This window comes from Chelonus insularis, unplaced genomic scaffold (genome assembly GCF_013357705.1).
Source record: "Chelonus insularis isolate UGA/USDA-ARS -01 unplaced genomic scaffold, ASM1335770v1 contig_395_pilon, whole genome shotgun sequence".
In the NCBI taxonomy this organism is placed as follows: Eukaryota; Metazoa; Arthropoda; class Insecta; order Hymenoptera; family Braconidae; genus Chelonus; species Chelonus insularis.
In genome coordinates, this window is record NW_023276550.1 from 1 (window position 1) to 23,494 (window position 23,494).

Consider the following 23,494-nt stretch of genomic DNA (forward strand, 5'->3'; position numbering starts at 1 on the left):
AAAATGAAATTCTGGCTTCAAACTCATTAGGAGTTTGACAATTTTTTTTTGAGTAAAATCAATTTTATTTGAAGCAAAAAAAAACAGTTTGTGTCCAGAAAACCCTTTTTTTTGAATGAAAATCTCTACTCGATAATAAAAAACTACTTAGATATTTATCTGAAAGTTTTTAAGTTTAAGCGTAATGAAAACAATATTTGATAAAATGTAAAAGTATATTTGAAGTAAATTTTGCATGCACGTGGCTTAAAAGTACAAATTGTTTGAATCAAACGTTTTATTTTAAAGAGGTTTCATTGAAACTTCTGGTATGTTTGATTTAATATATTTCCATGAAACAAAAAAAGTTTTTTGTCAACCGACGACAGTTTCTTGAGACGAGAATCTGGTTTGGTTGTAGCAATAGTTTCATCCAATCACGGAAAAATCCAAAAATACTTGACAAGAATTTAAATGTAATTGTTATAATATCAAGCCATACTTCTATGAAAGATTTTGTATTATTGATTTAATTGAAAAAGTTTTTTATAAGGAAAATTTCATTTTTACGGCATTTGAATCAAAATAATACCATTCACAATTATTTGAACCTAATTTTTGCTCTATTTCACTTAATGTGATAGACAATTTTAATATAATAAGTTATCATTTTTTCAAACATATAATTTTTTAATTCATTTCTTAAAAAATTCACATTAATATTTATTATAGTAAATATTAATTGAAGATTATATATTTATTTTTTAATAAACAAACATTGAACTATTATATAGTGTGTGACTGCAAGACGTTGTTCAAATTCTTAACTTAATTTAAACAAGAATAAAAATATTTATTTTGGAAATTTCCTAAACAAATTTCGAAAGAGTAATAAAAAATAAGTGTATTTCTCTAAAGAGAAACGATTCATTGAAATCCTTCATAGTATATGAAAGCAGCACTTTATGTTTACTTAAGTATGGTTTGTAAAAATAAATTCTAGTAAATAATTTTATTTAAAATTCTTATGAAAAATTGTATCTAAAATAATGATCAATAACGGTTAGTTTAAATATCATACACCTATACATGCAGCTATCGCCATATAAGAAATAAGTAAGTTGTACATGTATAGTTGTATGGGTGTACATGAGTGAGCTAAATATTTTTATTGCCGCGTTGTGTTTTGTTTAGGTAAAGTGCCGGTATGATAAACTTATAGGACGCTAGAGATGCGTTAGTCATTTTCGTTGGTAATTTGGTCAGATATAGTTCAGTTGTTTCATCATACACTAGTGATTTGTGGTGCTAAAAAAGGTACGTTTATTCTTATTAAATTCTTAAATGTATAAATGATTCTGTATGTTTTTTTAAACATTTGAAAGTGGTGGAAATTTTGAAAAAGAAATATTTTGGTTGGTTATAGTGAAAAGTATTTTATTATACGAAAAGAATTTGAAAAAATAAGTGTTCTACATGGCGGATGAGGAAACAAAGAAGTGTTTGAATGATTGGGGATTCAGTGATTTAGTGGATCTATTTTCAGGTTCATTATTAATATATTTAACTATTTCATCTGTCTTGAATTTATCGATATTCTGTACATAAAGTATCATTGAATTTTCAATTATTACTTCTGATTATATAACAAAACTGTCATTTTCTTTTTTTTTATATTTTATGCGATCTTCTTTTACATTTCCAATCGGCAGAACAAGAAATCACTTATGACTGCTTAAAATCGCTATCCACGGATTTAATCAAGGAATTGGTTCCTGTTGTTGGCAAAAGAATAAAATTTATTGAACAATGGAAAATAGCATTTGGAACTACGCAACGCGTCATTCAGTCTGAAAACGTCATTGTAAGTCACTCAGTTTCGGATACTCATCGTAATATTATAATTAAATAATTCATATTTTAATAAAATATATACTTTTATTATTAATAAAAAGGATGACTCAACACCATTGAGTGAATCTACCGAAACAGCTCTATGTTACACAAACCGACCTAAAAACAACTTTGTAAGTTATTTATCAATTTACATCTTAAATTTACGTTGTAAATATGTATATAATTTTTATATAATATTAAATTTTGAAGAAAAAAAGAACATATACGGGAGAAAGCGAGTATAGAAAGCGTTTGAAAAAATTAGAAGGAGATTATTTAGATGATTTGTTAAGTAAAAGAAGTAACTTAGCAGATCCTTTGTTAGCTGATTATAAGAGAAACAATAGACTGTCCGACGTATCATCTTTTTTGCTGTGCGATTGTATTGCTGATGATTTAGTCGTTGATAAATATAGGTAAGAATTGTTTTTTATATATTTTAAGACTATTATATGTGTCTTCTTTTTGATTAATTCAATTTATCAATTACAAAAATTTATGGTACAAATTAACTAATATTTGAATAAAGTACAAATAATTTCTATTTTCAGTAAGTTTGTGACGCAAGATTATATCGATTTAACAAACCAAATTAAAAAATGGTTCCCAACTGAGGATTCAACGACGTATTTTCGACCAGGAATTCCTAAAAGTCTTTCCAAAAACAAAAAATCTAAGAAACCTGGTGGCAGATTGTATGATAAAATTAAAAATCGCAAATCTTTATTTGCCCAATTAACAGGTACAGTTAGACGCAAAGACCAATCAGAAAATACAGATGAAGATGAAATTGAACCACTAGGTAAACTTTTTTTACTAACATGTTTCACACGCACATATGTATGTATATATATGTATATACATACTAAATGTTAGATGGAATAAAACATTACTATTGTTTCAGCTGAAGACGTAGCTGAAAGTTTGGTATGGTTGGATCATAATCGTGATTTTACACTAATTGATCATCATTGGAAGATAACAGCTAAAGCTCGTAATGATATATTAATGAAATCAAATGGAAATGTCTTCGACTATCTAAAAAAGTATCCAGTGCTAAAAGATCCAAACCATGGTTTTCGTTTAGTAAATATTGATTTTTGTGAGCTGTATACAACCTCTGAATCAAAATTCTATGAGCATTGGGAATGTTTCGTCACAAAAGTGTTTGATCAAACTATTAGAAAGAAAAAAAGTTATACAGACGACGTTCAAGAGCTGTTAAATATAATTGATGATGAAAATACTAATTTGTGTAAGTGAAAATAACTATTTTATTATCTTCCCTTATGTCTACGATGATTTATTGAAATGTTACATAACAGATGCCAAACGTTTTGCTGAAATATTATTATTACCTTTTGCCGTTCCTCCACGAGCTGGTGTATCTAAAGTTGATAAAGAGTATTGGAAACCAACAATATTAGAGAGCCAACAAGGATTTGCAGTGCATGCTAAAGTAAGTTTAACAATATATATTAAAAATTATCAAGGAATTCAATATTCAAGTAGTATTCTATGAATATTGTTATTTTACAGTCTTACAGAATTTTTAAGTAAATTAAAAATTATTTTTTTTTCCATTCATATGGAGTTACAATGTTGTATTTAAAATGTTTAAAAATATTATATTTTTAAATATTAAATGATATTTCGTACAATTCAATATATAACAATTAGACTTTTAATTATCCAAGTTACTTGTCTTATACACATTGTAAATAATATTTTTATTCTTTTGAAGGACGTTGGAGATATTGAAAAAATTCATGAAGATAAAGTAACACAGATGCGCAAAAAAAAAACAACTGTCCAGCCATATATACTCGGAATAGGAAATACTTTAAAAGATGTGAATAGTTTCATGGTGATACTTGATAAACCTCTTTATCGTTTTGATTCACCTTTAACAGCACTTTTAATTTGTTTCAAAATATTTTATGTCTGGAATGTTGGATTTCCGTTACAAAGCAAACAAATTTGGACGTTGTTACAGCACGGTATTTTGAAATTTACAACTGATACTGATGAAAATATAACTCATGTCAGTAAGCTTCTTGAGCTTATTAAAAATTAATTTAATTACTTCTCGTTGTATTAGAATGAAAAATTGAGTTTAGAAATGGGTATTATATGTCCATATTGCGATTGTCATTTTAAAATAATGAATGACCTATTTGTTCACTGTAAATTAAAACACAGTTTATATTTTAATCGATCGGTTAAATGTAAACAACCATTCTGTTTACGATTACATTGTGATTATTATTCTTTAAAGAAACATATTCGTTTAAAACATAAAATTCCTGTAGAGGATAATAATAATGATAATTTTAGTAATTTTAAAGATTCAGTAGCTTGTGGCAATGATAATAATATATATACTATACCATTATCTCCAATAATACAACCTTCATCAAATTCTACTACTCAAAATATATCTCAGAAGATCACACTTAATGATGTAAAAAATTCAGTTCATAGTGCAGCGATTAGTTTTCTTTCTAAATTACATGCGAATCCCAATATATCAAGATCTGCAATACAAGGTATAGTTAATAACACATCCGAATTATTTGAATCGTGTGGTGTTCATTTAGTTAGAGAAGTCCTCCAAAATAAAAACGTTTATGATTCTGAAGTAGATGAAATCCTTACTATTATGACTAATCCTTTGAAAAATTTACAAACTGAACATCAAAGAAAGGAATTTTTTTCAAGTACTGGATGTTTCATTAAACCACAACGTTTTACAATCGATACTGTTCTTAGGCAAAAAATTCAAGGAGAAAAAAATATTCATGTTTTAAGTAATGCTACGGGAGAATTTATTTCAATGCGTCAAGTATTAAAAAAATTTCTGGAGCTGCCAAATGTTTACAAATTTATTGATGAATATATGTGTAAAAAAGAAAGCGAAAGTTTGGGTGAACTTGATAGTTTTTTAAAAGGTACCCTTTGGCGGGAACTGAAATTGAAATTTGTAAATAAAAAGGTCTTCCCTTTAACTATTTACTTCGACGAACTAGAAATTAACAACCCTTTAGGTTCTCATATTTCAGTAGATAAAATTGGTGTAATCTACTATAAAATAACTTCTTTACCCCCAGAATATTCATCAAAAATTGAAAATATATTTTTAGCTCTGATACATCGAACTATGCATCGAGAAGATTCATTTGGAAATTCGAACATTAATGAAATATTTAAAAATTTAATTAACGAACTGAAATATTTAGAAAGTGAGGGCCTTGAAATTCTAACGGAAAATGGTACAGTTCAAGTTTTATTTTACATTAGCTATTGTTTGTGGCGATAATTTGGGGATTCACTATTTACTAGGTTTCAATGAAAGTTTTAACTCTACTTATTATTGCAGATTTTGTCGAGAACCAAAGAATATTATGCAAAAACAAACAGTAGAAAATACGAAAGTTCTTCGAACAGTAAAAAACTATAATGATGATTTAAAAGATCTAACGTGTGGTATTAAAAAATCATGCTTATTTCATGAGCTACCAAATTTCCATTTAACTAAAAATCTGTATGCTGATATTATGCATGACTTTTTAGAAGGTGTATTGAGATACGAAATTCCTACAATTATCAATAGTTTAATTAGTGAAAAAAATGTATCATTATCATTATCATACTTGAATAATCGGATGCAAAATTTTAATTACGGACGGAATGTTTCAAATAAAAACATTCCACTATTCACAGAAAATAATTTAAAGAATGGTCTTTACATTTGCAGTGCTTCTGAAATGTTAACATTATTGAATTTACTCAGTTTCATGATTGGTCATCTTATTCCTTGTGAAAATGAACCATGGCAGTTATTTTTAAAACTTAAACAAATTGCTAGTATTTTGTTGAGTAACTCTATTGATGGTTGTATTATTGAAACATTAAATCAACTCATTACCGATCATCATGAATTATTTTTAAAATTATATAAAGACACATTACTAAAACCTAAATTACATTTTATGCTTCATTATGCTCGTATTCTTCACTTACTAGGTCCTTTATTACCATTATCTTGCATGCGATTTGAAGCAAATCATCGTGATTTTCATCATCACGCTCAAGTTATTAAAAATAGAAAAAATATCTGTTATAGTCTCGCACTTATGAATCAGTTTATTTTAAATGAAAGATTTCTTTCTCAAAAAGGTTTTGAAAAATGTGTTATTTCTATCGGTCCATCAATCGAAACTAAAATAACAGATTTAAATGAACATTATTTGGTTAATGATACAAACACCAATTTTGATTTAAGTGGTACGTTTGTTATTACTTCTTGGGCTATGGTCAATAGTATTAAGTATATGAAAAATATGATCTTAAAAACTAATAAAGTAAATAAATTTGGTAAAATTAAGTATATTTTAGTAGATGAAGATAATGTAACGTTCCTAATTTCATTGTTAGATGTTAGTTTTGAGAAACATTATCATGCTAACAGAATTATTACCACAGAAATGTGGAGTTTTTTGAGCCACCGGGATTTAATTGATCCAATCCCGAGGGATGAATATGCAATCGCAAATGGACAAAATTATATCATTTGTTGAGTTAAAAATTTTTGTAAGTTTATATGTATTCTTTAGATATAAGATTAAAAAAAGTTTTTGTTAATTGTAGTTGTAACAATTAAACCAAACTGATTAAAATATAAAGTAGATGAAAAGATAATACATTTATGAATTTTTTCATTTATACTTCATATAATCAACCTTCAATAAATTTTCAATAAAATAATATAAGCTTCTTCCAACCGAATGAAATTTTCTGAATTAAGTATAATTTCATATTTTAACAAAATTATAAATAAATTGAACTTAATAGTCCTCACACTTATATTAAATAGTAATTGTATTGTACTAAATCTGAGGTTGATTAGAGTACAATTTTAAAACATTTTTACAAAACTATTATTTTACTTTTATAGAATTACATCTTCGATTAAATTAAACTATTTTTGCTGTTGATATAACATAAAAAACAGTTCTATGAACATAAAAATAGTTTTCATGAATTGATCTGAGATGTACTGTAAAAGTAATCATCATTCTAGTCAACTGATTGTTCGTTTTATTCCAATTGTATATAATATTTTATCTAGCTCACTATTTTTTTTGCATGAATACTTAAAAACAACCTGAGATAAATCGATTTTTGTTTTATAATAATTGCGAAGATGGTTTCTGTTAATTAAGTAAATATTTCTTTCAACATTAAAATTTACTTCATTTAATAAAATTTTCAGTCCACTGAAAATACATACTTTTAATCACCTAAAAATTCAATTTAAGTGAAACTTAAGTGAAGTTATAAAGAATAAGACCTATTATTATCTCAAAAGCATTAATGGCTTCAAACTAATTTTTATTTTTGTTACATTAAATTATCTTTTCGATTGTGTCAAGAACTATAGACTTGGCTCTAACTAATCAGTCTCTTCACTCAAGAAACTTTCATTTGGAATAAACAAAATTGTCAAACGTACAGCGCAGTAGACTCAAGTAGTTCGCGCATTTGGCTGTATTCAAACGTACGGAGTACTTGAGCCAAACGAATCTGGTTTGTCATCAGGAATTATTTTTTACAGTGTAAAAAACCCCATTGTGACAATGAATTTTCTGCTTGGCCCACGGGCAAGAAGAATAGTTCTACCCCTCCCATAAAATTCAGCGTATTGAATGATGTAACTGGTCTCTCCGCAATCCCTATCAAGTATTTTCCCCTCTCCATCCTTATCAATCCTTGCGCATCCTCGCAGTCGGGAATCCAGTATACTCTTTTAGGCGCCACGTCGGCTGCCTCTCAACGACATCCCACCCATTGAGAAAGGGTCGATACTCTACGCTCATCTTCCCGCCAATGTCGTGCTTGAACATCGCTGACTTTTGTCGTCTCTCTGCTTTCACCCTTTTTCTCTTTACCTCCCACTAGTATGCGGTAAAAACTTTTCTGACAAATATCTCGGGATTTGCTATCATTCTATCGCCCGAGTTTTGTCTTTTATTTGAATGCCGAAGGAAAGAATACTGTTGGCGATTTGTGAATGACAAATAAAAAAAATGTCAATGGTTGTCAAACAAATATTCGGCATTTTTCTGTAGTTGACATGTTCTATTGAATTTTAATTTTATTTTTCAATTTAAAAAATTAATTTAATAAAAATTCCTTATAGAGATGCATATTTTTTGCTCATCTCAACCGATACGTGTTTTAATTGTTCGTAATAATTTTTTACAGGAATTCGATAATTAAATTGAAATCCTTTAATCGATTACTCTGTTCGTCAAACATACAGGAAGATAGAAGGTGTGTATTCATGATACAGAAAAATAAGAGTTTTGAAAATTTTTTACTGCTTAAAAAGAATAAAAAAACTTACCGAAAGAATAAAGAGATGCATTTTGAATGTTAAAATCTCCGTTGTTTTTTAATCCTGGTGTCGGATGTCAGATTTATCATTTCTGTAACGAAAAAAAAAAAAAATAATTATTAATTAAACAATTTTTAATTGAGTCAGATGAAATTTAGCAACAAAAAATTTATTATTTTCAAGTCATAAAAAGGGTGGTAAAGATAATAGTATTTAGTTACTCATGTCAGTAAAAATATAAACAATAAAAAAATATTAGCTGTCATCGTTAAAAGTTTTATTCTTATTTTAATGAAGAGAAGGAATGACCTTTGTTAAAAAAAATTTAACTTTACAGTGGATGTGCAGAAAGACCTTCGATCTGTTGCAACAACTAAATATTTTCATCATGTATATGAGTTGACATTAAAAAAGTTTTCACACGAATAAAAATACAAGAATATTGAGGTAACATTAATTTTAATGAGTAAATAAAATTTTATGAAACTATATATGGATCAGATGATATCGTGTGAGTGGTAAAAATAGTTCTAAATGTCAAGGGAGAAATATTGAATGTTTATCATGGCTGATAGAACAAGTAAAACTATAACAATGTTAATTATACACATTCATATAAAGTTATTTAATTAACAAACGTTGAGAATTATAACTGTCGTATAAAGTACACATATATATGTAGATGTTTATAGAGAATAATGTTTATACTGATAAATTTCCAGTTTAGTATCCTGAATGATACTCTTTCACTTGCAACTCTCAGTTGGATTAATTATATGCCCTGATTTCTCAAATTTCATCCTGTGCATACATGCAAATTATAAATTGGAACATAAACTATTATAACAAAAGTTACCTCTATTTCTAGGTTATATAGGTATCTATTTATCATGTAAAATAATGATAACTGTAAAGTCAATAGATTACATGATACTTATTCAACTGTAATTCTCTTATAATTTTTTTACAAACATTATCATGAAAAATATTTTTTCGTCATATCCGTGCGGAAAGTTCACTTTTCCATTGGAGAGGGGTTGAACTTTCCACACAGGTATGACGAAAAATCATATTCAAGCCCAGGGAAAACAATTAGACTAGCTTAAACCATGTGTTTACTACCCTCGCCTTCGGCTCGGGTTGTAATTTTACACGTGATTTAAGCTAGTTTACTTTTCCTCCCTAGGTGTGAAATGTACTATTTTAAATATTCCTCCAGTGTTAAAGCTATGTAAAGACTCTACTTAAGACTGGGCTTTACTAACCTCAAATCACCTCAAATTTTTCTCGTCAAGCTGTGCTTTTTTTATTTGTTTTTTTCACGCGAAAAATATCTAGGAATATTTAGAAAAGTGGTATTATATACACGTCGGAAAACAAAGATTGATAGTACAAGTGTAATAATGATCGTAGAATAAATAATCCTTCAGTGAAGAACTCATGACAAGTGCATCCGCCATGACACCTCGAAATTCACTGAAGGATTATTTATTCTACGATTATTATTACACTTGTACTATAAATCTTTGTTTTCCGACGTGTATATAATACCACTTTTCTAAATATTCCTAGATATTTTTCGCGTGAAAAAAACAAATAAAAAATGCACAGTTTGATGAGAAAAATTTGAGGTGATTTGAGGTTAGTAAAGCCCAGTCTTAAGTCAATTTATCCAATGGATCATTTTAGAACATGTAGTTTTATAAACTGAACGTAATAATTAAAATTATCATAAAAATTATTTTTTATCAGATATTATTAATAACCATGACATTCAGGTAGTACCAATATTGATTAGATATATCTGTTTTTAATTAGATATTGTTTAGAAAAGCATCCATAGGATTGAATTAATCTCGCTATTGTAGATTATAGATATGATATCATTGACATTGACTTTAAATTATTATTATTATATACAAATTTAATATTATTATCAATGATTAGTCCAGTATGTATTATTCTATAATTACAAGAACATCTTGGTTTAAAAACTATCATCATTTTTATTATCATATTATATTAAGAATAAGACCATAATTGTCTTGAAGTAGAAACAAGAAAATTGTCTTGGATACTTCCTTGGGTCGTACAAGTAGTTACATTCAATTAGTGAAAGAATAAAAAATGCTAGGGTTTTAATATTTTGACATAAGCATTATACTGGAAAAACAAGAATAAAATGATTCTCGATCTAAGAGTATTATTTTTCAAAATATTTATTATTCGATAAAAGAGCATACTTTTATAATTGCAATAATTTAGATTCCAATTCGTTACTAACTTCCTGCTCGAGTATTTAATCAACTAATATTTCATTTGTTTTGATAAAAAGAGCTTTCATAGGAATGATGAAGGTAATGAAATGAATCAAATGCCTTTCATTAACTCATAATTAAGTTATTTTTCCCCTCTATTGAATTATTTAGAACAATTTATTTATTCACTAATTAAAAAGGGTTTCACTCAAACTTGTTAAAGAACTGATTTTGCTTAAAATTGATCTTTTTCCACTGATAAAATAAAACTCATAATTTCTAAGGCGTCTTTTATATTATTCAAAAGCAAATTATTTTTTTGTCAGCTTTATTTCCACCACAAAAAGTGAGAAATCCTTAAAAATAATCTCTTTAATGTGTATATGTATTAAAAGATGTCTTTGAAGGCTTTCGTGGTATTAAATTGCATTCATAATTCACTTAATTTTTTTCTCTTCGTTATTTATATGAGATAAAAGTTGTTAGAACGAGATTACAAGGGTGGAGAATAAAATGCTGCTAAAACATGAGATTAAACTTTAACTCTTAAAAACGAAGAAGTATCAAAAATATTAGATTTAAAGTTTGACTTTAACTTCATCATATTTAAAGACTATGAGAGAAAAAATACGTTTAATAAACTCTCATGAGGTATTTTCAAAAATGTGATGATATACTGAAGTATCAACGTTCATTATGATAGCTTCTGTAATGAGTCGGGGGTAAAAAAGACTGAAAAAGTTTTTAGGGAAAAAATTACCCCTAAATTTAGTGTCAACTAGGAATAAATCGGAGCCGAGATGAAAATTCTTCCATTTAAGATAAAAATGACTCCATTAAAAAATAAATATTGCATTAAATTCATTTAATTATCATCTTATCTCTAACTTTTCCTCAGTTTACTCTAAATTGGGAGGTCATTTTCATCCTAGATATTTTTTAATGATATAATTGATGCAACAAAACAGAAGAAATAGTATTCTATTAATCACTGATTCATTCTTGCGCCCATTTATCCTCTAATCCTTTTCCTTTTGAAGCCTTTTAAATAAACTTTCTCAACAGACGTAAAACTGTATCCATTGGGACTAATTTCGTTTTAGTTAGAACAACGTTTGCAAGTTAACGCGCGGGCCGACTAACCCAGAACGAACTAACGATTGTAACTGTCTAATCTTGTCTGATTGTCTGTAAATTATTCTTGTCCGCATGCACTCTTGAGAAAAGATAAAAGTCCAACATTTCTACTTTGCATGATTGTTCAGATTCTTTCTCTTTCAAATACGTGTGTGACATTATCTCGACAGATAATTTACCATTTCATTAAATAATTAAGCTAAATTTTTTAATATCATATTATTGAAATATTTTGACATTTTTTCACCTCCATTTGACCCTCCTGAAATGCGTCCTATTTTTATTTATATCTAAAATAATTCAGTAATTGAATAATTTATTAGGCTTTTAGTAAAATATTATGATTAAAATAATCAAAAAGTTCTTTCATATTTATCCTTTTCATCATTATTTTTATCAACTTTGAACAAAGGATTTAATTTATACCAAAAATTATTTTAACTTTATATTAATATAATATAATATTTAATTTAGTTATAGAAACTCATATCAAAAACGAATCCAATTACAAGTATCAATTATTTTGGAATGTATTCTAAATTTAAATTTTAAATAAAATTATTTTAAATTATTATACCAAACTGACTGCTTTGTATAAATATTAATAACATTTTATTTTTATTGAATATTTTTTTTTTTTTATTTTCTTAATACAGATCATAGTAACTTAAACATAAATCCAATTTTAATTTGATTTTCATTAATAATTAAAACAACTCTAAGATACGAGTTTCACTTCTTTGATGAGAAATGGAGAAAATTAATCTGATCAGAGTAATTTAAAATTAATTTGAGTAAAAGAAGAAGTATTTTTAAGCTCAATGCATAGATTATTATGATAAATTAATAATTAATCTCATGAACCTAATTGTGATGGCAACATTGAAATGTCTAATAAAATTTTAAATCCAACCTTTTCATGACACGTTCCTTATTCATTCCAAAAAATATTTAATAATATTCAATGAAATAAATGAGTTGAATATTCAGTTGGAAAGTGAATAAATTCATTCCTCCTTTTGCCATATGGCCAGTGGTAGACTATTATAGATATATATGTATATACATAAGGATTGCTGATGAATATAACTTTCGCCTAGTTGCTGAATGAGTTTAACAGTCACGACAGTCGGTGTATCTAGAGTTATAATTAAATACAGTATGGACGTGTGCATGGGGGTTATGGGTGACAATTCAAAAAGTGTAGACTAAAATTGAGCCTTTTAGTAATTAACATCATGAAGTATAATCGTCACATTGGCATCTGTAATAGCAGAGGCTGGCGTGTCGGATTGCCGCAAGGTTGGAAGAAAAAGTGTAGAAACAAGGGCGAAAATGGAGAAATAAAAAGAGAACACGAGTAGTGGTAGTAGCTGCATACTTGTCCTCTCTCTTTTCGTCCGACCACTCGTCGATGAGTTCACTGAAGAGAAAAAGAGAGAAAGAATTGGCCATTGCAGCAAAGTTTTTTCCAATAGACCCAATTAAACTCTCGACAGAGAGGAGATATATTCATTGCAAAACGGGACGAAAGCAACGAGTACTGTTTTTTTGAGGTTTTTCTTTACTCACTAGCTCATCATGAGTCGATGAGTGAAGCTTCTACATTTTTTCCAGCCATTATCTTTCTCAAAATTTTTCCGATAAGACTATAACAGAAATATTCATTGGAAAAATACAATTAACCTACTTTTATAAATGGCATTCATGAATCATTTATAGAAAAATTATCGATCTGATCAATTCTTTTATAGTAGAATCAACTATAGGATGACAAATTACTCAAACTATTCTATTTATGAACAAGATGTGATGCATTTCCATTCTATTCTTTCTGACCAATTTTTGGTTTTTATGTTTGGACATCATCAGATACTCTGTCGCAGTTTTAATCTAGCTTTTTATATATTCAGTTTTACAAATTGAAAATTATAAGGACATGAAAAATCAATTATTCACGATAACATATTCTATTCACTATTTAATTTTTTCTACATTGTAATTTTTAAAATATTTAATCTTTAATATTATAAATTTTTAATTTCATTTTTTTTTTAAACAATAGAAGAAATTTTATTTTAGAATTAAAATTTTTCTACTACACTAAAGAATTTATAATTTACATTAATCTTTTTTTATATTCATAATTTATTCATTTTTAATTCATATTTTTTGATGGAAATAAAAATTTTAATATGAAAAAATTGGGTTAAATTTCTTTAAACTTATATTATTATTTTAGCATATTATTTTTTTTTTGATATAAAAATAAATTTTCCTATTTTAAAAATGATTAAGAGAAGTTTCCTAAAGAATTAATCTTTAATGAATCTAATTTTCAATTTTCTGCTTTCCTAATTTACTTATGGCAAAAAGCATAATTTCATCTTTCCTGCAAAATTGAATAAATCACCACCTCAAATCATTAATAATCTAACTACTAACACGATCAAATTAACTAGATAGCTGATAACAGAAAACAAATAAACACATAAACGAGACGACGTAGTGTTACTCGATTATTTGTAGCATGCAAATCGTTAATAAAATACACTAAAAAGACAGAGTAAAAGCTTGAGAGAGTAACTAGAGGAGGGATAGTGAAATACCAATGGTTCGTGAATTCTTAATGAAGCTTCCAAGCTCGGGGCATGATTTCACGCTGTCATAAGCACAGAAAATCGAAGGTTTAACCGGTTATTGGCCTCAATGACCAAAGAGAGTCTTCAATTATTCATCTGATATTCTCAGGTCATCAATTCCCTGTTTGACAAGCTCAACATTTTAATTCTTCCTCATATTATTCACAAACGAATGCATGACAATTTGATTGTTTTTTATTGCCTCCTAAGTCATAAGGTTGAATAAAACATTCCAAAAAATCAAAAAGAATTTTGAGAGATGGAAAAAAGTTGATAAGTATATTTAATACTTGTGTGGATCGATAATGTGCTTTTTGTTCATTCCAAACACATCCGGTATTAAGAGCTGCAGCTAATCGTACTGCAGAAAAGAACAACGGTCCAAAAGAAAACAACTTGCTCCATCTCCTTATTGAGGTCCTAGTAATGCTTTGGAAGAAGCGAAATAGTTGGTCTCTGTATAGTTCAACGTCTGGGAGTTACCTCAATACTTGTATTATATAGAAAGTTGAAGTTTGTTGAGTTGTTGGTATAGCTTGCTATAGCTTCCGAACCTCACTGATCACCCTACCTCTAATAGGGATCTTGAGGGTTTGTATAAGAGTTCACCCTCATTCAAGTGTTCCGGATATTCTAAAGAAATGCGATCATCCCTCAAACTAAACGTTTGAAAAATTTATTTCTTTTTTATATATGAGTTTATATGTAGGCTTATGACAACCCCTCTGTTTGGCTTCTTTTCATCCAGTCAGCGGTGAAAAATATCTCGCTCCCTTTGCCAATTGATTTCTTGTAGTCTAATTATAGTCATTACCGGTTCAATCAGTTCAACTGCTTTTTCATAAATCTTTTTTTTCGATTACTTTTGAGAGATGGAGTTTTAAATCTTTGGATTTTTTTCTAAACTAATTTAACTTTAGCAGCCAATATTTCATATTTTAGAGAAAATTATTTAATCAATGTGAAATGAAGAGGAAACCAGGACATGGACTCCTGGTTCAAGATAAACTTCTTTGAAAAGCAAATAAAAATATGTGAAATTTTGACATGTAAGTATGGAAAAAGGTAAAGTAAGACAGCTTATCTCAAACACTAGATAAATTATCAAAAAATGAAATTTTTTGACTACATATAATAAAATATCTTTTTATTATATATTATAAATTAATAACATTCTTAAAAGACACATCTTGCTCAAATTTCTCCTAATTAGGAGAAAAATTAATTATTTCACTGATTGCCTTCTGATATTTAATTTTTAAATCAATTTTAGAGAATAAAAAATTTATCATCAGTTCATAATACTTATATTGAGAACAAAAATGGTAGTTTTTTAAGAAAAAAATATTTTGCTGAAAAAAAATCCAATACTTTATCAGTGATTTTTAAAATAATGACTTATAATTATTGTCAGAAACTTGAACTCATGAAAAAAATCGTTTTAAATATGTAGACATAACTGTCATGATTATTACCATCGTGAGGAACAATTTTGAAAGTGATATAATTACTCATTTATTATTTATGACATTTACCAGCATGAAAATAATTATTTTACATGAAAATTATCATTTTTCTGACTCTTGATTTTATTATGAATCTATAATAATATTTTTATGTTCCCCTAACTACCTTGTTCGAATTATAATCGCTTTTAATTGATTAATTGATTCTATAAATGATATTTTAAATTCAATTCTGCTAATTACATCAGCTGCATTTTGATCACAGCAATCCAATGATTTCACGATGGTTATTGGTATGTAATATGAACGACTGATTAGTTAGTTCAACTTTACAACTAAAAAAATATTCCAGTTCGTCATATTATTTATTAATTTATTGATAAATCAAAGATAAAGTATTAAAAATATTCGAAGAATCTGATCTTTTAATTCTTTTATTCAAAAAGCTTGTATTCAAGAAGTAGCAGAAATGAGAATAAGCTGAAAAGCTATTGGTATTGGAAAATATTAAATATCATTCTCGAGAGATGCATTGAAATATTGATAAAATTATTACTTCAATCTGAAGAATGGAAACGTCACTATCCATTAATAGCGGATGAGTAAAGATAAAATTTGTTTTTTTTTTTTTGTATCAGAATTCAATTATATTATAATCAATTTAATAATTACTATCAAAAAATTTTCAGCTGTTTGTTAATAATAACAAATATTGATAAATCGACTATACTATAGATGCAACTCTGTAACACATGTTAAAATTGCATACATCAAAAGCATCAATATACAAATATTGTAAATAAATTTGTGGATATTTATGTATTTTTTAGGGTGTAAAAGTGAACATAATATGTTTGTAATCCTTTTCAAAGCTTTTTCAAAATGCTTTACTTTTATTTTGTTACAATAAATGTGATATTGACAAATAAATAAACCACAATGCATTTTGAAATATAATATTTTACAGCAACAAAGCATTTAAATATTTTAAAATAATTTAAATGTTACTAAAGTTATTTTAATTTCGTTAGTCAATCATTAATAGAAGCACTTGAATATTAAAAATGATTTTTTCAAATGTAAAATATGACTTTTTTTTGTAAAATTTATTTTTTGTAGCAATTTGTGATAATTAGTTCTACATATGTTCTTTCTGAATACTGCAAATCAAACCAGAATGCCAACTCTGAAACCATTTTCTCTTCTTCAACTCACTCATCACTCACTCAGAGCCTATTTTTTGGCACTCTTTAAACCTAACGAGAAACTACTCGACATCAAACATCCCATTCCAAACCCCTCATTTCCTTACACTTCAGCTACCAACATACTAGTATTTTCTAACGAATGCATTCCTTTTTTCTACACTTGACCATCACAGAATAACTTGTCCACGTTTCTATCTAGGTCATTAACTTTAGAACAATTTAAAAAAGTCAATAACAACTACTAAAATAATAAAAACTACTTCTTAACTTCTCTACCTTCGAGTGTCTATATGTCGAAAATAAATTAAAATGACGACTTGAACTTGGACTTAACAACTCCTAAAGTCCTGGGGAATAAATTTGTATGCATGTAGACCACTTCCTCCAGAGCATTTCGAGTAAATACTCTAGGAGTAACAGCAGGGTTGACCTGAACAACTCGAGAAGTTCTAGTGATTTTGAAATTCAAAATTTTGTACAATATGGTAGCTATTTCCCTATTGTGTTAAATTTTATAATACCAGAGAGCTTTTTCATTAAATGAAATTGGGATGATATTAATATGAGTAATAAACTAAATAAATGAATAAAAAAATAGTAAAAAAAAAAAAAAATAATTGAATTGACTTTTCACATCAAGTGTTATCAGGTAGAATGTTCATGAGTGGTGTAAGTACGATATAGTAGTAACAAGCTCATCGATTTATGACTTCCCTTCACACATATACACATGGCACATTGTACGCGATATATCGCGAATCATGTTCTCTTTCGACTTACAAATCCCACTGCGGCACGTTTGCCCGTTCAAACCCAACGCAAGCTCTCTCACGCGAGCTTTTCGTATCAATGTGTTCGTGTGTCCAAGATACACATTGGTACACACTAATACCTATGGAATATATATATGTGTATCGGTATTGTATATAGATATATAGGATACACAGTGGAACATCACCAAGTGTAATTTATCTATTTCTATGTGTTCTGGGTATTTCAAGCGTATGGGGTACGAATTCCTTTCCTGAGTTTCGAGCATTCGAACTCGGTCAACCACGTAAAATTCACTGGCCAAGTCTTTCTTTTATCCTCCCAAATCCATTGCCCTAAATATAAGAAAAAAACCTCAAGAAAAGGAAGAGAATAAAGTCTTCCGGAAAATTTAATGTCGTTGAAAATGACTTTGTCTTTTTTTTTTTACTTTTTAAAAATACAAGAGCAACGTCATGATTTTAAATTGCTAAAAATACTATACTATAATAGTTTTTTTCTCTGTTTTGAATCAAATTTTTAATTTTTAAAATAAACTATTTTTATTTTATATTATTTAATTAAACTAATGTTCATTTATTCGCAATTATTGATAATTCAAAAAACAGAAGCATTAAATTTTAATAATTTAATCTCAATTAATTTATTTATAATTAATATATTTATTATTTAATCAATTAATTGAAAGTTGTGAATAATAATATATTTATTGGTAATTTTTTTTAATAATAAAAAAGTTAAATAATTAGAGAAAGCTAAAAATAAAATATCATTAGTATTATAAAATCTCGTTTTACGAGAATATGTGTTTTTTTAATTAAAAATAAAATGAAAAAAAAATATCTCCAATTTAGTTTAGTTTTTAACAACACGTTAGTTTGTTTGATAGTAAAAATAAAATAATATTTTATCCGTCTAACAAAGGAAAAGTATACAAAATAATAAAATACAGAGTTAATAATAGCTAGTTCGTAATGACACAAGTGAAAAGTTTTTGAATGGCATTAAATCTCGAGTTTATCGCGGCAGTTGGGGAATAAGCAACTGTACTACATGCATCAGTGCATATGCAACTAAAGTTGGGTGGCATTCACGCTCGAGGGCAACTAGTCCAAACATCAGCACGCTGAGCTTTACTCTACAGCTTGATATAGTGGAGAAAGTCATGATTCGTGTCCTACCACGTTGAGGCTGTACTTGCATCGCTTTTACTCAGCTTTGCTCTTCACTCCTCACATTCTTCATATTTTCCCGAGTATTTGTATGCACATCTGTGTGTGTCAGTGCTCGTGTTAGGCTGTATACACCAACCATGATGCTCCGTGTAAATTAAATGCCGTTAATAAAGCACTAGGGTATTTTGTGTCCAAGCGAATACTATGACATTCTAACACCCCTGCACTGTATTGTTGGCTCGAAATTAGAACCCTTGGGCGTTTTTGTTCGCTATTCCATTGCATTAGATAGGCTTTCAGTCGTTCATTATGTCTAAGTATTAAATATTCCATTAAAATTTATAAAAAAATAATTTTATCATCAGTTAATTCATGGATTCTCACACTGATTGTAAGACAAGAATTTACTTTAATTAGTAAAATTTATTAATAGATAATTACAATGAATTTTTTTATTGATTTAAAATATATCTTATTCATTCAATATAATTATCAATAGTTCTTAAAAACTCTATTCTTCATTTTAGTTTGTATAAAATTTATGCATTCTTCAATTAATAAATCATCCTTCGAGTCAATTTAAAAATTAATTGCAATTATCTGATCAAATATTTTATAAGTAATTTTCTTTATTAATGCAATTGCAATAGTTTTGATATTTTTGTAAAAATTCATTAAGAGTAATAAAGATCTTTTTTAATTAATATTCAAAAAATCATAATATATTGAAAAATAAATATTTAAAATAGTTGAATTACTTAACAAAACTGTAATAGAATAATTTTTTCTCAATATTCTATTTTTTTTATGAGAAAAAAAAATGAATGAGCTTACTTATCCAACAGCTGTTTGCATAAGATTTTGATTTATTTAAAAGATAATTTCAATCATAAACCGTAAGTGTAATTTTATTTTTAATACTTTTAAAAGTAACTTCATTTAATTATGATGATTTAATATGAATATTTTCATTGCTATTATGCAATTATTGCTAACCCTTACTCCATACTTTGACACGTGGTTTTAACATATGTGCTTGGTATGAAAATACAACTCTAGAGATTCACAAGATTCGATTCTCCTACAACCCTTCATTCATGGTTACATAAAAATTATGACTGCAATATGTGGTTTTTTATGACTATTATTAGCACATAACGTTTGATATAAATCACACCTATGCAGATCAACAATTTCTCCTCGTTCTATTTCAAACCCTTAACTCACCACTCTAATAAAAATTATTTATTCCACATTTGCTTTTCAATTAAAAATATATAAAAATAAAAAATTCTTTCAAAGGAACATCTTTTTCAATTTTATCGTCTATAAAAAATAAATAAGTTTATTTTTAATTACAGATTGCCAACGATAAAATGTAATTTTTTTCTCTTAAGAAAAACTAAGAAAAAAAGAAATACTCAAGTTATTCATACTCTATTTCATATTTATTTTTTTAATATAAAAATATTACTCGAGCAGTATATTTTTTTGAAAAAATACAATTTATAGATTAATAGCAAGAGTTTGAATTGAAATAAAAATACGAGAGGAACAATGGAGATAAAATTGTATAATTTTATTTAAAGTTTTTGATGAGAGAATAGCAGAAAATTATAAGTGTTTCAGCATGGTTGTTATCGCGTGAGTCAGATGAACAGGATGAGTATATCTTCCGAGGCATAATTTTGAATCTGTATGCAGTTAAAGTGAGAAATCCTCAAGCCAATAACATTCAGTATTATTATGCAGATTGTGCGGTAACCCATATTAGTTCGTTATCACTTCTAACATCTTGAATATAACTAGCACGAGTCAACTAACAATCAAAAGAAACTCCTTGCGCGTCTGCCCTCGCACACACGCGGGTGTGACGCTGCCCTCAAATTAGGCTTCAGTCACAATAGTGATTTAATTATATACCTTTGAAAACCTCATCATTGTGAACATTTCGTCACGATATATTTTTTTCTCGAATTTTCAACCCGCCTTCTTCTACACATAAAAGCAATGAACGAAGTGATGATGAATTTCAGGGTCAAAATAATTGATTTTTATTGTTAAGATGAGAAAATTTTTTTTTATGATAGAAAAGTTAAAAAAAAAAGGCACCAAAATTTAATTTAGAAACAAAATGAATATTTTCTGGATTATCATCGGCGTGTTTATTGATCGCAAATCTTATTAAAAATGAATAAAAGAATATAATTAAGTGCATTATTATTCTAATTTAATCAACTTCTTTATTCTGAAAGCAACAAAAAATATTATCAAATAAATCATCTACTCAATTACCAAAATTAAATAAAAAATAAATCACTGATAAAATTGATCTTTTTAATACAATGCTCAATGTAAATACACACAAATATTTTTATTGGAATATTTTAATCTAAATCAACTTTGTTGAATTTTATTTAACACGCATTTCCCTACATATTTTCTCAATTTAATTTATTTTGCACTTAATACATCTCATTTTTTCTCAACACAGTAATTTATTATTAAAATGTTTATTTATCCACTTCAATTAATGGATTTAAATTTCATCCGAAATAGAAGAGATAATAATTATTTAGAAGTATGGATTATTTTTTTTTATAATTTGACCATATCTATCTATATACACACATACATATAATAAAACAAGAATCTAGATATAGATACAATATCGATTATGTATCGAGGTCTTTCAGTGTACCTAATACACAAGGGGTGACTTCGTATGTATGTTGTGTTCAATAAACTTGGAATGAAACAAGGAGAGCACTAATGCATGTAGGTAGGTGAGAGAGAAGTAAAAGCTAGGTCTGCACGTGCTGTACGCGCGACTACTTGGTATATTTCGACTCTGGTGGTCGTAGTTTGTATTCCAATAGCGGCCTCAAAAACATCGAGATGGTATAGCATCTATTCTCGTAGGAATATTAAGAAGAGAATAGAAAAATAGAAATAGATAAAACAATTTTATCGAGAGTATTGAAGCCATTATGGGTAGGGGGATCAGTTATACATAGTGGAGACATTAAATATTGTTCCAAATTCTTTTTTGGAAACTACTGGTGAACATTTTCAATCGTTTGTGGATTTTTCAATCATGCATGAGAGAATGATCGAAGCACCAAACTGTGCCAAAAGGAGTGTAGGGGCAAGAGGAACTTGACGGAATACAAAAGCTTCAACGGTACTGTTGAAATGTCAATTTACTTCTGTACAATACCTCAATCAGGACGCAAACAACAGAACTCAGGCCAAACTGAATTCTATTTTGCATTGGGGAGATTTGGTATGACTTGTATGCACGCATGCGTGTCTCTCTCTTTATGCAGATCCGCAGAATAGTTTGTAAACATTAGATAGATTGAGAATTCTATATATGTATACATTTATAAATTAGAGTATTTAAAATTATATATCTACTAGTGTATTTATATACCTTGGTCAAGATGGGTGTATTGTGTTGGGTGTTATTGTTTATTTTGTGGCTTGAAGAAAAATAGAGTGGAAGAAATTGTTATGACCGATGTGATAATTGAAATTTAAAATTTTATGATGAGGTTTCGTTATGCTGCATCAAAATAGGTCGAGATAAATTAAGATTTTATTGTCTTTAATTATTTGGAATGAAAAAATGGATTTATTATGCCGTTGATAATGAGTTTATTTTAGAAAATATTTTTTTAATTGAGTTTCGAGCATTAAAATTTGTAAAAAGATGGGGAAAAAATAGATACGTCATTTCTTTGGAGTACAGATAATATAGACATTGATTTACTTCCTTTGTTCTAGAAAATAAAGTGTTTTATTACTATCAAATAAACCAAATGTCTCTTCAAGATAAACCATTAAATTATTAACAAAAAAAACATTGAATTAAAAATTGATAGAGTTTTATTAAAAGTAACTGTTTTTAAATTAATTGATCGACACATAAATTCAATCATAATAAATAAAAAAATTGTTCTAATAAAGTTCTAGCTGTTAAATCATTCAGGCAGGAAGCGAGAGTGGTTTATTACTAGTTCAACATTAGGTTAAGCTTAAAAATATTGGGTTAAGCATATATCAATTGTTTTTTTATACAAGAGTTAAATTGAATAAAAAAAATTGTTATTATATTTTTAATCACTTTTGAACTATTTACTCTATTAAATCAATTTGAAAATTTTCCAAAATGCATCAATTTACACTTTATTGAGTAAAATTGCTCAATTTATTCCCCAGACACAGTCGATAAAAGCTTTGATTACATATAACAAAACTTCGATGATATCTTGAGATCACTTGAAGCAATTTAAGCCACTAAGCGACCCATTGAAGTGTTCAAAAGTACGTTCGATTAACTCAAATTTCAACAGAAAAAATCTAAAAAGTCAATTTCGAGGATTTATCGTGAATAAATAGATATTTAATAAATAAAATTCCAGATGAAATCGCTAATCGAAGATAAGTAATGAAATAAACAAATAAAAATGGTAAATTTGTTAAATTGAGGAAATTGTAACGAGTTTGTAGAGTAATTTTGATCGAGCACACACTATAGACTAAATTCAATCGGATAA

At 27.6% G+C, this 23,494-nt stretch overlaps 1 protein-coding gene and 1 long non-coding RNA gene across 2 annotated transcripts in view; one reads left to right on the plus strand and one right to left on the minus strand.

Annotated features, from left to right (window-relative positions):
* Positions 1-1,041: 1,041 nt before the first annotated feature.
* Positions 1,042-5,130, plus strand: LOC118067659 (uncharacterized). Its single transcript, XM_035084513.1, has 10 exons — positions 1,042-1,095; positions 1,174-1,296; positions 1,406-1,525; positions 1,692-1,843; positions 1,935-2,006; positions 2,086-2,291; positions 2,427-2,677; positions 2,780-3,130; positions 3,201-3,334; positions 3,620-5,130. The coding sequence occupies exons 3-10, from the start codon at positions 1,456-1,458 to the stop codon at positions 3,950-3,952; spliced, it is 1,569 nt and encodes a 522-aa protein (XP_034940404.1). The 5' UTR covers positions 1,042-1,095; positions 1,174-1,296; positions 1,406-1,455; the 3' UTR covers positions 3,953-5,130.
* A 3,154-nt stretch (positions 5,131-8,284) lies between these two features.
* The window catches only part of LOC118067663 (uncharacterized), a 29,294-nt gene continuing 14,084 nt past the window's right edge, over positions 8,285-23,494 (minus strand). Inside the window, exon 3 of the long non-coding RNA XR_004690409.1 lies at positions 8,285-8,366. This is a non-coding gene — a long non-coding RNA (uncharacterized lncRNA). The remainder of the gene's footprint in view (positions 8,367-23,494) is intronic.